General features: G+C 47.4%; 1 protein-coding gene across 3 annotated transcripts in view; it reads left to right on the top strand.

Annotated features, from left to right (window-relative positions):
• The window catches only part of ARID1B (AT-rich interaction domain 1B), a 358,041-nt gene that overhangs the window by 283,757 nt on the left and 59,461 nt on the right, over positions 1-14,823 (top strand). For all 3 annotated transcript variants that reach the window (XM_040965219.1, XM_040965217.1, XM_040965218.1), the window contains one exon: positions 8,020-8,109. In XM_040965219.1, coding sequence (XP_040821153.1) covers positions 8,020-8,109 — 90 coding nt within the window. The remainder of the gene's footprint in view (positions 1-8,019; positions 8,110-14,823) is intronic.

A 14,823-nucleotide genomic window follows, 5' to 3' on the forward strand; every position in this document is an offset into this window, starting at 1 on the left:
CCTGGGGATGCTCCTAACAGAAAAGAGGCTGGGTGAATTTTGGAAAACACGTAGCTGCTTTTCACTAGCTGTTGGTAGAAGCATACCCTCATGCACTTCCCCATCACACCTGGATTCTCCTAAACTCACACCTTGGATCTTGGGCTTAGAAATTGTCAAACTGCATCTAATTTCATTTGAAAGACAGAAGGTCAGACTGAGTTTCATTCTTCTACCAGTTCAGTGTCCCTGATGCCTGCAACAGCCAGGGCTGAGCTAGGACACAGCTGGGAGCTGGAGCGCAGTCCCGGTCTCGTGTGGGTGATGAGGACCCAAGCCCTTGAGCCATCTGCTGCCTCCCAGGGTGCATCGACAGGAAGCCGGGGCCAGGACTTGAACCAGGTGCTCCAGCGTGGGCTGTTGGTGTGTTACTGTTCCAGACACACTTAGCCGATGTGCCGCGTTCCTCCCTTCCCCTCACTTTACAACTCTTGTTCAGGTATGTCTTGATAAGAAGATCCGACTTTTCAGTGCAAGAGTTTCCAACCCTCGGTGTGCCTCTGACACGCACCAGGGATACCTTGGCATTCTCAACACTCCTCCAAGTAGAAGTAGTTCCTGCTGCCAGCCAGGCACAGCTCCTGCCTCCCATCTGTGGCTTTACACCTAAAACTGATAAACTTACCTTTAGATTTTTTTTGTCTTTAATTTAATGGTTAACTTTTCCAAAAAGGAACAGGTTTTTTTGCTTTGTTGTTTATTTTCATCTACTTGAAAGGCAGAGAACAGTAGTGTTCATCTGCTGATTCAGTCACAAGTGCTTGTTATAGCTAGAGCTGGATCAGGTCAAAGGCGAGAGAGTTCGAAGCTCCACCTGAGTCCTCCGTGTGAGTACAGGCCCCTCACCTGCCGCCTCCCAGCATGCATTAGCAGGATGCCGAGTTGGAGAATCTTACCCAGGCACTCAGGTGGGGGAGCTGATGTCCGCAGCACAGATCCACCCCCTTGCACCCCGATACCCACACTAGAGACAATCTGTTTATTTCATCAGCGTCTCAGGCGAGTAGAGAACACATGATCCCACGGAACTGGAGGGAACTGGCAAGCAAAGTGGGCCACAGATTTGGCTGTGCTGCTGCTCATGCCACCTGGCGGTCGGGGCAGCTTCAGACTTGGGGGAGTCCTGCGCTGCCCTTTGCCACCCTGGGCCAGAACGGTGAGCTAGGCTGAGAAGTGTTCTGTTGGGGGCAGAGATGCTGCCGTCCGTGTGGTGAGAAGCCATTTGTTTTCACTGGAAGCTCGTAGTGACCTGTGTGAGTCAGTTCTGCCTTTTACATTCTCTGGTGTTACTTGCCTGGTGCCTTTGGGAGCCCATTGTAAATTTTGTGCCTCTAGTTCTCTGGAATGGTGTCTTCCCAAAAGGGCCTCTATGGGAAAGACAGCAGTTCGGATATTGCTGCTTGATAAATCAGGATATAGTTTGAATCTGGTAAATTAAATGAACAATATTTAAAGCAAGTTGTTCTTTTTAACCTAAGTCACACCCACACAAAGCACAGAGCCCTCCACATGTGTTTTTAAGGTGGACAGACCCTTGGTTGAAACCAGAGGAAGCAGACTGGTTGAGCACCTTGGTCTGCAAGGAGTGTGTTTGTTGTGAGTGGAGGTGCAGGACTCCCATTAGGCTGTGGGGCCCCTGTGCTATCTGTCAAATTCAGCAAGCCGGCCATATCCTCCCTCCCCTGATGACTTGGCAGTACAAGTACCATGTGCCTGTGGAGGACTGGTTTGTCTGTGTTCTTAGGACCAAATGGCACACTGGTGGTGTCCATATCTTCAGTAAGGATTTGGAAAAACCTAGTCCTGTTTTGAGTGAGCTTCTGAGCCATGTGATCTAGAAGGCTTGTCTCCCAACACAAGGCTTGACTCGAAAGTTGGAAGACGATGGCGTGCTTTGCCACGGTCCTGCTTGGAGGGTGGAAAGGGGGCACTGTCACTTCCTCTTTTCTGAATTCAGGTGGTATTAGGTCACAGTCAAGAACTCTGCTGACAGCTGACTCGCAGCCCTCCATACCAGCTCCCAGGCCTTCTGAAAGGATGGGAGTCTGTTTAAAATATGCAGACGCGCCAATCACACACCCCACACTGACCAGTGAGTCCACTGCATAAACTGCAGACTCCCAGCTGCTGAGCTGAGACCTAAGCAGATCCAGGTGAAGTTGGTGTCAGTGGGCTTGTGTTGATTGCTGTAAGGTATTTTTGTTGTTGCTGTTCCTTTCTTTCAGTAAATGAAGTTGAAGACACGGAACAGAAAGGTGCTGTATCAAAATCTGTTGATTTTCTAGCCCGTCTAAATATATGCATAAGACTATGACATTTGATGCATTTAATGTAGTACCAAAGATTTGTTTTCAGTCCACCCCGTTAGGCAATGCACAGATGTATAAAGATGTGGCCAATGAAATCCTTCACCCCATCACACCGTAGGGTTTAATACTAACTCAGACAGGTGTTGAGTGTTCCCCACAGGTGTGGCAAGTCCACTCACAAACATTTAAGGCTTACTACTTTGAAAAGTAAAGTTCGAGAGGAACAGAGAGAGAGAGACAAATCTTACATCTGCTCTCTCACTCACACAATAGCTGCACCAGCCAGGGCTGGGCCAGGCCTGATCCAGACCCTCTGGCTGGTCTTGCACAAGAGGGCAGGGCCTGGGGAGCTGGAATCATCTTCCACTGCTTTTCCCAAGTGCATTAGCAGTTGATCAGAGGTGAGCAGCTGGGACTCAAACTGCCACTCCTGTGTTGCTAGCGCTACAGATAAGCCCATTACTCCACGATACCAGCTCCCACAACTATCTCTTGATAAGGTCCTATTTGCTATTTGTAATGGTAAAATAAAAGATACTATGTAGAAATTAAAGGAGTAATGAAATGCAACCATAGTAAAAAGTTGCATTTCCCTTACCAGTGAAGTTAGCAGTATTAAGAAATGTGTCCTCCAGACGGTTCCTATTGTCAGGTGGTAGCAGGTGAAACCCATTTCTGCTCCAAAGCTTTGAGAGGGAGCCAACTTCTTTGAGGATGTATTAGCATAAAGCAACCAGTGGCCTAGTTTTGGGTGCTGCCGAATTAAAGAATTGGCAGAAATGCAAGAGACATCAATATTCAGTAGCAGTAGTTCCTACACTGTGTCTTCTCCTCACCGAAATTACCAAGAATCCTTGAAGAGGATAGAATGGTTTTTCAGATTGCTGATTGTTGAAAACTATGAAATGCATGTTGATCTTACAGCACCGGTGCAGGGAAAGGACTCGGCCGTGGCACTGTTTGCAGAGTGCCTGCAAGTATTGCTCGTTTTTAGCAAGATTCACTAACAGCCACTACAAGTGTTTTAATTCATGTGAAATCACCAGCCCTGCTTTTCCTAATAGGCCTGTCTCCTCTCACTTCCAAGGAGTTTGTGAACATTTCTTTGTCTGCACAGCTCCCCGTATGTCCGAAAGATCCTTGAAGGGGATTGGGCAGCAAGCTGTCCGCGTTTCCTCGAACTTGTCATGTCAGTTTCCTAACTCCAAAGTGCACAGGAGCAGAGAGGACGCTGTCCTGCACGTGCTCCATTGGTTCTGGTCTCCTGGAGCATGCCGTGCCACACAGCTGCACTTCACCCGCGAGCATGTGACTCACAGACGTGTGCTGTGAGTGATGCTGCTCTCTGGGCTTTTCTTGACTCACTTAACATCGGAAAATCAGAAGGGACAGTGAATTTCTCACAACGAAGTAATGTCGGTCATCAGGCTTGGGCTTATTGCGTTGATTAGTTGCATCAATATCCAGGTAACCGAATCCGTCTTAGGCTGATTGGCTTTGCACTGGGACTCTGTGAAAGAAGAAATGCTTTTTTTCTGCTCTCTACAACTTTGGGAAATTGGAACTTCTGGATATTTCTGTGCCTGTTGGCATGGCGTGGATATAGCACGACATTGCTCCGAAAGCCGTAGTGCTCTGTTTGCCAGAGGCTGTTGTTTGTTCAGTTAGCATTTTTGGCTACTTTTCAGTTTGTACAGTTATTACGATTAGCCAGGAGATGTTCGGCCACACTAAAGGATTAAAGTGGGAATCTTGTTCACTTGGGGTTTTTTTTGTTTTGTTTTTTGGGTTTTGTTGTTTTGTTTTTGTTTTTGTTTTTGTTTTTGTTTTTTGGTTGTTTTTTTTTTTTTTTTACTCTTCTATCCTGGCACAGTAGTGGTCAAGTGTAACTGCAGTTGCATCTGATCATTTTTAGTTTTGTTTTGTTTTGAAAAAATAAGACTACAAATAGTAGTTTAGGGCAAAATTTACCCACCTTTTAAGTCTTAGGCCTGTCTTTGCTTTTATTGCTCAAGAGCCCAGTGCATCATGCACTCTCTCTGGCTTGGAGAGCACGTTAACCATGCTCTGTCATTGACATTTGTTTATATAAGCCTCCATATCAAACACAGGGGATGTGTCAGGTTTATATTCACTGGTGTCTTTAGTAAATACTGTTTGATGTTTATTGGGTTTCTGGGTGCTTTTTCCTTACTGATATTACCATTTAGAATAAGGGCCAGAAAAGAACAGCTTGGGAGCCAACTCCAGCCGATCACCTGTTTCTTTAAATAAAGTTTACTTACACAGTTTTGTTTTTATATCATCCATGCCTGCTTTTGAACTTACCATAGCTGACTTGAATAGTTGGGACAGAGAACATGTGGCTTACAGTCTCTGTCATTTGACAGAAAAAGTTGAATCTTGATTCAAAAAAAGAAGAGGAAAAACATAATATTGGGACCAGTATCATGGTTCAGCAGGTTAGGCCGGCGCTTGCCACAGCATCCTGTATCTGAGAGCTGGTTCAATTCCCAGCCTGCTCTACTTCAAATCCAGTTTTCTCCTAATGTGCCACTTACGTTCCTGCCACCCATATGGGCAGTCAGGAGGGAGTCCCTTGATCCTGACCTAACCCTGGTTCACTCTGGCTGTGGCAGCCGTTCTGAGAGTGGGCCAGCAGGTGGAAGGTCTCTCTGCCTTTCAAACAAGCATAGAGGTAAATCTTCTAAGGAATAATAATTATGTGATTATTGATGCACTTACAGTCAGAATGGCATCGTGAGAAGAGCCATATCAACATGTGAGCGGACCGAGAGATGTGTGATGCCCTGGGCTGCCCAGCCAGGGAGAGCCTTCCACCAAACACTAAGCAGTACTCCTCAGAAGGAGAGTCTGAGAAGACTAAGGAGAAATAAGGAAAGACAAGACATTGAAATCCAAATGAGGCCTTTAGATAAGTTCCTGCTCTAGATTGTTATAGTTATAGATGTCACCATTCGGGGATGGGCCAAGGGATATGAGGTTAAACCAAAAGAAACAAAAAATTAAGCTTAGGCTCAGGCAAGGGCAGATGCTTGCCGTCAGTTTATATCACCAACATTTTGTATGATATTGCTTATACAGTCCTTGGAGAATAAATGCATGGGTGTCACATGGCAAAATTCATCCTTCAGAGCGTGACTTTCTTCCTGGTTGTAGCAATTTTTTTCCATTTGTGCTTCCATCATTATAAACACAAGGGGGAAACATGGAATTTTAAAAACTCGGTTTTACTATTAAATATTTTCTCTGAAGTTAGACTTGTTCACTGTGCTTGGCAACGTTCTTTCAAAGTAATCACTAAACTGTGAAGGGCTTTGCTGGCGACTGACGTGAGTCGTATAGAATGTATAACTTTGGACATGTTCACTCAGTGCAGTTGGCCTGCAGGGCCCTCAGCACAGGGAGCTTGCTGTGTTGCTCTCATCTGTGTCCTAGTCATCAAGCATCACACCTGTGCTCTCAGCTGCCTCCATGTCGGAGATGGCGTCACTTCGTAGTTATTTAGCAGTTAGGAAGCTATGGATAGACAGCAGCGGGAAATTTGAACTGGTTTGGACATATCTGTCTTTATTTGAAAAGGCAGAATGGATTTAATACATATATGTCTGTATACATATCAGTCTTTCACTAGACAACAGATGATGCTGTGTGGCTGTGGCAGTGTTTTGTGAATCACGGGATAGCTTTCTTAACAGCCTCTTTTATTTGCTCTTGAAGTACTGTACAGGAGAGCCGTGCCCCGGGGCGTGCACGGAGTGAGCCGTGGTGCCACGTGTTAACACAGAATCACTGTTGGTGTTTCCTGTCATGAGTCTGTGAATCCAGCCTGTCACACAGGAGTGTTACAGTGCCAGTACTGACTGTCCCAGTGCAGCCGGTTTCCCTGTGATGTCACTCAAATCAGCCTAAGCTGCAGAATGCCTGAGATGTCTAAGTGGACTGTACCAGGCCATTTCGTAAACAGCATGTGACCACACAGTGGACAGGCAGTCATGCTTGTCCACCTGAGCCACGTCACTCACCAGCCCTTAGCTGTGGAGTTGTTTTGTCCACAATGTTGGTTTTTTTTTTTTTTAATCTGTGTTTAATTATTTGGTACTCATTTGCTGTAAATGAGACTAAATGAATAGTTAAACCGGTGCTGTCTGTTTTTCCTAATTGCAGCTCTAAACTAAGAGCAACTCCTAGTGGTCTCACAATGCATAATTCTCCATATGTGTAAATTAAGGTCTTTGGTTTTCACTCTGTCTGAGCATGGGAGTGGATGCTGAACACCCAGTAATATCCAGAAATACACCCCAAAGATTTCCTTCCCCAACAAGGGGAGAGGCCCGACTTATTTCACGCTGCTGTCTCCAGTTATTTATACCCTTCGCCTAAACTGGAAACCATCTTCCCAGCTCTCTGGCTGTCACAGATTCAACTATTAATAGAGCTGGTAATGAGCACGCATCCTGAGCGTTCCGGACTGCACTGCTCCTGGCGGCATGACCGAGGAGCACCTCGCACCTTCTGCATCGTGAGCACCAGGCTTTGTGCCCTGTGCGTCATGACCTGCACGGGCTGAATTGGTGCTGGTTGGCAGGCTGTTCATTTCCTCTCTGCTCAGTTGGGATTCTTGTTAACAGCATCGTAACTGGGAGAGTAGGGCCTGCAGGGTCGGAGCAGTTAGCCTGATGCAGCAGAGCCACAGGACTGCCTACCAGCGGTCCTTGCAGCGTGTGTGTGTGTGTGTGTGTGTGTGTGTGTGTGCTTCTGTGTGAGTTCCTGTGGCAAAGGCAGAAAGTAGAAAGTGAAATAGCATGCCCTGAGAACTAGTGCCTTAGGGATTGTGCTAAATTCAACTGCCTTTCTAACTCTGCTGTATTTTTAGTCTTAGAAACACATCTCGACCTCTGAGTCAGAAACCGCTGCCTCCAATGATTCACACCCCATCCCTTGCCTTCCACGAAGCCCTTGCTCTCTCCTGTAGATGGCAGTTCTTTTCCTTTAACTCATTGTTGTATTATGATTTACTGAGTGTCTGTCATGCTAACAGAGGAATTTAAAAAGCAAAGGGTACAATTCCTGACCCTTAGATTATCCTCAAAAAATATGTTAATGGAAATTAAATAGATGCCATTGCTATATTAGCAATATTGATGAGCACTCCTTTTCCTATTCACCGTGTGGGCATACGCATGTAGTTACAGCAGTATGGTCAGTCCTGTACAGGCCTTCCAACTTTGCACCGCATCCCTGACTAGTTGTGAAGCTGCCTTCGGGATCTGTTGAGGACTGTGTCGGGTGGGTATTCTCAGCGACTGGTCGTTGGCACCTCACCCTGCCTCGGTAGGTGCCCAGGTGTCCTCTGAAGGAGCATTGGATTTGGCTGGCAGATTTCAACTGCAGATCAACGCCTCTGTGAGTTTGCGTTCTACAGTAACAAATTGAACTTTTCAGCAGGTGTTTGCTAAATATGCTCATTCATGTTTCCTCTTCATTTTTCAGGGGGAAAATATTAAATATTTTACTGTCTGAACTATGTCTGTGTGGAGCTGCCCTTTCTTGTCATCATAAAAAAAAATGTAGTTATATCTTGGTTTGGCATAATTGCGGTATTAATACAAAGGGTTACCCACGCCCCTTTTCCTCCTGTGTTTTACAGGCAGTCAGATGCCTCCTCAGCCAGCTGGGAGCCAATCAGAATCCAGTTCCCATCCTGCCTTGAGCCAGTCTCCAATGCCACAGGAAAGAGGTTAGTCTTCACTGCATCTAAAGTACCTCTCACGCTCTGTCCTTGCAAGGCCTCCCAGTGGGCTCACCCTTGTGCTTCCTCCAAGGCTTCCTACAGGGATTTGTATTTCCTTGTCACATGACAGATAAACAATCAACTTGTAACACCAAATACGGAGAAAGGAGAACATGTTCTTGCAGTCTGTGTGTCCACACAGCACCAGGCAGCATAGTATAGGGAGGACTGGGAATCATTTAATTTGTATACCATCCCTAATCAAGTAAAACATCATGTGTCTGTATCTGGTTGTTCCATAATATTTAATGGTAAAGATCAAACCTTGTACTACAACAGTGAGGTCTCATAGGCCTGGAGCTGCCTGGGAACATCAGAGAGCCAGCAGGACCACTGAGGTCTTAGGAGCGTGGGACCAGCTGCTGACCCACACCCGCAAACTGTGGGACCAGGGTGCTGGGCTAGAGTCTGCCCGTTCCACCTGCAACGCGCCTGCTGGTGCCTTGGTGGAAACCTTAGGCCTTCATTTGTCTCTCTGACCTCCTCATCCCCTTGAATCATTAAGCAGCTCTTGGTGGTGGTAATGGTCGTGATTTTAATCCAGATCAGTTCAGACCAAGGATTTCTTGAACCATCTGGGGCTGTGCCTGCAGATGAAGGCTTGTGCAAGTACCCTGAGCCCAGGGCTGTGCTGTTCACACTGGCCCTGCCCGGAGGCTGCTGGGTAAAGGGTTCTTCCAGGGCCCTTGTGTCCATGACTATCTCCGTAGGAGTTGTAGTGGGGATAACTGACTTTGGGTTTAAGCTCTGTTACGTGTTAGAAACTTACAAGCGTGTTACTCAGGAAGGAACACCAATGAGAAATGGATTCATCCCGTCTACACATGTTTACGCTGAAATGAATGCTTACTGGGAGTGTTGAGATGTTTACTGGCGGTACAATGAATTTTTCAATTTCTGAAAGCCTTTATGCATTTTCTATATTGAACCTCAAGACTGCAGATTTTAGTAGTGGAATCTCCTGGTTTTTAATCTCCTGAGGACATGCGAATCACCTGGAGGACTTGTTAAAGCAGATTGCAGAGGCCTGCCCCTTAAGGTGCCAATTCCCAGGCTTAGGGTGGTGCTTCAAAGCTGCGCCCAGGACCAGTTCCCACCCCTGCTGGTGCTGACGGGCTGAGACGCAGCCTGGAGGCCGCAGCCCCGTGCCAGTGGCTGATGGAGAATCCCCACTGCCACTGACGCTGGTTCTGTGCTGGCTGCCTCTCCGGCCCCAGTCCTGTGGCCAAGAGGGAAGTATGCGTAGCGCCCACTGGTGCCCGGCAGGCACACGGGCATTCTCTTTCCTTCTCTCCTGAGTTTTGCGTCTGCTGGGCTGCTGGGTCAGGGAGGTGGAGAACAAAGGAAAGAAAGGGGCAGGTGTTTTGCCCTAAGTGCCTCCTCAGTCCAGGCCCTAAACAAAGGTGAAGACGTTTGTGATTGAGCCTCATTATAGCCCCGAAGTCTCACTCTGACCGGTGGGAATGTGTCCGTGCTGCAGACTCTGAAGGGGCACCAGTCCCTAATCTGGAAGTCCTGCCATTTTCACCTTTATTACTCAACAGAGAGAAGAGACAGTGGCTGCCAGACCCTTTCCATCTGATGTGTGTTTAAGTAATCTTAAAATGCAGCAAGTGAAATGTGATGACAATGAGGCCAGCTGCTTCAGCTGGACTTGGTCATTTAAACAGACTGGTCCACATCATGGGCCTTCTCCATGGTGAAACTGCTGCAGCCTCTCACGGCCTCTGTTGGCAGGCAATGTGGTGTGCTAGCATGCTAGCAGGTCAGGGGTCTGCATGGTTCAGGGGTGTCATGACCTAGCATTCCGGGATGTTGTGAGTCTGCCGGTTTCTAGGAGCCTGCCCTTCCCCCCCTTTCCTCTCCTGGTGGGAAGCACTGGGGCTGTGGTGTGCACCCCTATCGCGGGTTGTACAGGCAAAGCAAACCTCACGTTCTGAAATGACTGGGGAGCTTGAGGACATTTCCCAGCCTCTAGATGGGAGTACCTGAGATTTTCTTTTTAAGTGGCTTTATTAATGTGTTTTAAAATTGAGGCACAAGGGTTAGTTGATGCCTAATATTTCATCAAGTGTTTCGCTGGCAGATGACGTCACCTTAATGCAATAGTAAAAACGTATTTGCATGTTTGTCTATAATCATCTGCTGTGCTACCAACCGCACACACAGTGTAAGCTAATTCTAAGAAAACTTGTGCTAGAAGACTCCTCAAGGTGATTCCCGTGTATTGAAGATTTAATTTGGCTTCGATTGTAACCCTACATTTACCATATGTTCCCCGTATTTAGGAATAAAAGAAACCCTAGCCGCTGACAGGCGCGGTAAGAACAAATATGCTGCAGTGGCCATGATGGCAGACAGTTCCTTTTGTACTTACTTGCTCTAGATAACTAGCAAATCCCGTGCATTGGCCGCAGTGGCCCTTGGAGATCCTCCCTCTTGAAGACACACTTTGAGGGACAGGTTCACCGGCCAAAGAGGCAGCTTCCCTCCGTGTGGAGTCCCCTTGACCCTGGTGTCAAAGGACAGCAGTCGCACACCCACTCCCCCACGATGTCCATGGGCGGCAGTAATCGGGCAGCTCGCGCTGATCCGTGGGAGACCCTTGGCAGTACGGCCGCAGCATAGAGCCAGGGGGACTGCCCTGCTTGGCAGCCTCCTTCTTCCCTCTCGTAGCATCATCCCCTCTTCTACACTGTCGTCTGTTCTCCAGGTAAAACTCGATTTTCCGCCACACTATTGGGATTTCTTACTGAGTAAAGAAAATGAGTTCTAATTCTTTGGTCTTACCTTCATTACTAACATAAATTTAAAAGGGAAAAGGTCAAAACTTTGGTATTCTGTAGTGACACACTTGCTATTGGTTTTTATTTTAAACTCTTCTCTCTACAGACTTTATATTCCAATAGAAGTTATTAAATTACCTTGCCAGAAAAAAACCTGAAAAAAAAATCCTGAAGCAGTCCGAAGTAGGCTACCTTAGGCGCTGGAAGATGATCTATGAGAGCCCAAAACTAGCAAAAATAAAATGTACAAGACAATTGCAGGAGTACCAGATCAGTTTTGTCCCTAATGCGTAATCTTTACCATATGTATCTTAAATTCGAGGAGATAATAGCAAATGCTTATTAATGTGCCACTCGGCTTTCCTAGAGGGCTTGGAGGGTGCGGAGATCAAGAAGAAGAATTAACACTAAACGGTCACATTTTAGCCCCTATAACATGTTAAGCTTAATGAAACTAGCAAATGCCCTTCTAGCTTATTGGATTAGCAATTAGGTGAAAACATTGAAAGAAGGCTTATTTATTTGGACAGATGTAGAGAGGTCAGAATTAATTTTTTGAAAACCTTCTAATTGAATTCCCTGTTAATTTTCACAGTGGTGCCTGGTTAGATATTCATTCCCGTGCTGGTGGCCTCCTGAAGGCCCAAGCCAGCTCTGGGCTCTCCAGATCAACAGAGGTTATTTAACCCTTTCATCTGGCGTGCCAGCAGGGACTTCCCAAGTGTAATCCCATAGTGTTTGAATAATTAGCAGGTAGTGATGAGGATTTAATTAGTCCTTGATATCTGAGGAAAAGAACCCCTAAGAACTTTCCCTTGTGCACGCGGGTTGCAAGCCGAATGGGTAGTGTGCAGGTCTGTGATGAGTCTGTATCCTGTGGCCGGAGGCGGCTCTTTGGGACTGTTCTGTGGCCGCGAGATTTGTGCAGAATGCATGCTGGGCTGCATCTTTCAACTCAGTGAGCAGCAGCTTCCACCCCCTCAGCCTTCCTTTGTGTCCACCTGGCCCACCCACCCATACAAGGCCCTTTCGACCCTGCGCCCTCTCACTACTTACAAATAGGAGCTGCAGCCAGAGCACATGAGTTCCTTGGCACAGAACTCAGATGGGCAGGGTGAGGCGTGTACTTGCAGGTGCACGGCCAGAGAGCTATGCAACATTGTTGAGTTGCATAGGATCCACTCAGGTATCCTGTCCCGACTTGCCCGGGGGTCAGCAGGAACCCGGGAAGCTGGTCTTGCCCATGATGCTCTTAGCTTGCCCTGCTCTCGGCAGCAGCCCACGTCGTGCGGGGCAGCTGGCCCGAGTGGCTGCTCGTGAGGCCAGCTCAGGGCTTCTGTCCTCAGAGGCTGAGCCTTGGGCTCCCCACACTGCATCTACACCCGCGGACAGTCTTCGTCTACGTTAGGCCTCTGCCTTTCTTCTGTTGTGAGCCGCCTTGCTGCAGTTTTATTCCCACTAAATGCACCCACTAAAGCGGTGCATTTTAGTTTCGTCTGAATAGAATTCAGAAATCTGAAATACTTCTGGGTTATATTCTATTTGTTTAGGGCAACCTTTTTCTGATTTTTTATGCCCTGGCAGGGAAGGAGATCTCACAGTGAAGCCAGGGCCCTCGTGTGAGTCGGAGGGCACAGCCGAGTCTTTAGAGTCCAGGGGCATTTAGCTGGGCAAAATGCTACCAACTGGTTTAATGGTGATGTTTATAACAAGAGTTAGTTTTTGGAATTTCAAAAATTGCTCTGGAATCTGTTAATTCAGCTGTGTCCTTGCTCGTCAGGAACAGCTCATCAAGTCAGTATTCAAATGAAGGAGACCACTAGGATGATTGCTAGGGAATCAAAAGAGGGATTTCACTTTTTTGTTCGCTTCCCGTGTGTGTCAACCTCGCACGTACCTGACAGGTGCTGCTGTGCCACGGGGACTACTGGTCATCAGAAAGAGCCCTCCCACCACAGCCCCTGCCTGCGTTGCCTCCTGCCTGCTGTGTGCAGTGCGTGCAGAGCCCTTCGCAGTGGGGAGCCTGCTCTGAGTGTAGGAGTCCTTTGGATGGTCTGTACAAAGAAGATTAAATGGGAGATTTTATACAAGAAGCAATATCTGAACTTGATGGTAGGAAGTTGCTTCTGATTTCTTCAGCTCAGAACTCCTCTGTGGGTCTGGGTATGAACCAAACCAGAGCCGATCCACCATGAAGGAAGTAAGCCTGCTATCTAGAAATAAGTTCTCAAAAAAAAAAAAAGTACAACAAACAAGAACAGGGGAAAAATATCACATACCATAAGTCAATGTTTATTTTAGGGAAATCCTCTCTGAATTTTAGTGTATTTTAAACGAACCATCATTATGTTACCTTTCTTGCATGCAGTAATTGTTTTTGAGAGTTGCCAATTAGAAGGTACTTTCAGTAGCATTCACTCGTGACTAGCTTGTTATTCTCAGTGCAGGTGTTTGGGAACACCTGAGTCTTAGCCCCCATCTGCTTCTCTGGTCTCCCTGGCCACACCGTCTCCCAACCTCCTGACACGCTAAGGCTCTGTGGGATCTTTACATAAACTCTCTGATGGGAACACACCTCCCACCCATACTGCCTCCATCACATCCCCACCACAGAGTGCCCTGGGAGCCCCACACAGGTAGTAGGTATTCTGGTCAGGGTTGGTTGACTGCAAGAGTGAGGCATGCCCTGGCACGGTGCTGCCTCCTAGAGGCCAAGTGCCCTCTGGCCCTTCCTGCAGTGTTTAGGGCCCGTTTCCAGGCCCGTTGACAGTCAGAGCTCCATGAGGACAGTCTCCCAGTTCCACGGCTCAGTGTAAGTGAGCTTCTCATCTCGGTCTTCAGGTGGTGTAGGCACAGGCTTACCACTAACTGGTTTTGTGACCTTGGGTGATGAATTAAACCTGTGCTTCCTCGGGTATAAAATGTGGACTCGAGTGTCCTGTGGGTGTACAGCACAGATCCAACAGCATCCTTATCCACAGTGAGAAGCACCAGGGTCAATGGGAATATGCCCAAGCATCAGGCACAGGTGACTTCATGCGGCGATGTGCGCACACTGCCATCGCCCTCACACCACCACTGACCTTTGTCCCTACAGTAGAAAAGATTTGTAGGAGAGGCTGGATATCTTTGTCCCTGTTTGCCACCTGGAGGGTCTGGTCCCTCCCCAGTTCCAGTTCACCCAGTGATGCATGGTGACGTTTCAAGGCAAGTCAGTAGCTGAAAGCATCCTGGGATAGTTGGGACAGAGGAAGGGGTGATTCTGCTACTTAACCTAACAGCACAGCTGGTAGAACACGGGGGCTCGAGTTAAAGCCCCCAGTGAGTCACCAGTTTCTGTCTTGTTTCAAGTACCACATGTGAAAGAAGCAGACAGGCAAACATGGAAAACATTAAAATGTAACAGTATATTTTCTAAAAGTATTTTTGCTCTCCCCCGGGAACCTGCCACCTGTTTGTAGAGAAAAACAGCTCTGTCTTTGGGTGTCACTGTCAGTTCACATGCCACCATCACCATGAGCTGGTCTGAACAAGGTGGTTATTCTGTGGTGCCAGCATGCAAAAGAGTGGTCTAGGGGCCTCAGAAGGCCAATGGGTCCCATGCATCTGTTGACTGCTTGCTGTGGCCCCTTGATGGAGATGCCAGGCACAGGTACGGGTGGTTCTGTGCCATCCTGTGTAACCCAGGCACATCCCCTTGCTGGTTCCTCTCCCAGGCGGGCTGAAACTTTTTCTGGCAGGATTTAGAGCTTCTCTTACGTAGGTTGTAGCATCCACGTGCTGCCCCAGGAGGAAGGGACCAGGATCCGTGTCCGAGTTTTTTCATTTAATTTCCTGTCTCTGTCTCCCATTATTTACTTGCCTTTCTTTCTAA

The sequence above is a fragment of the Ochotona curzoniae genome, unplaced genomic scaffold (assembly GCF_017591425.1).
Source record: "Ochotona curzoniae isolate NIBS_2020 unplaced genomic scaffold, NIBS_Ocur_1.0 scaffold_3890, whole genome shotgun sequence".
Classification (NCBI taxonomy): Eukaryota; Metazoa; Chordata; class Mammalia; order Lagomorpha; family Ochotonidae; genus Ochotona; species Ochotona curzoniae.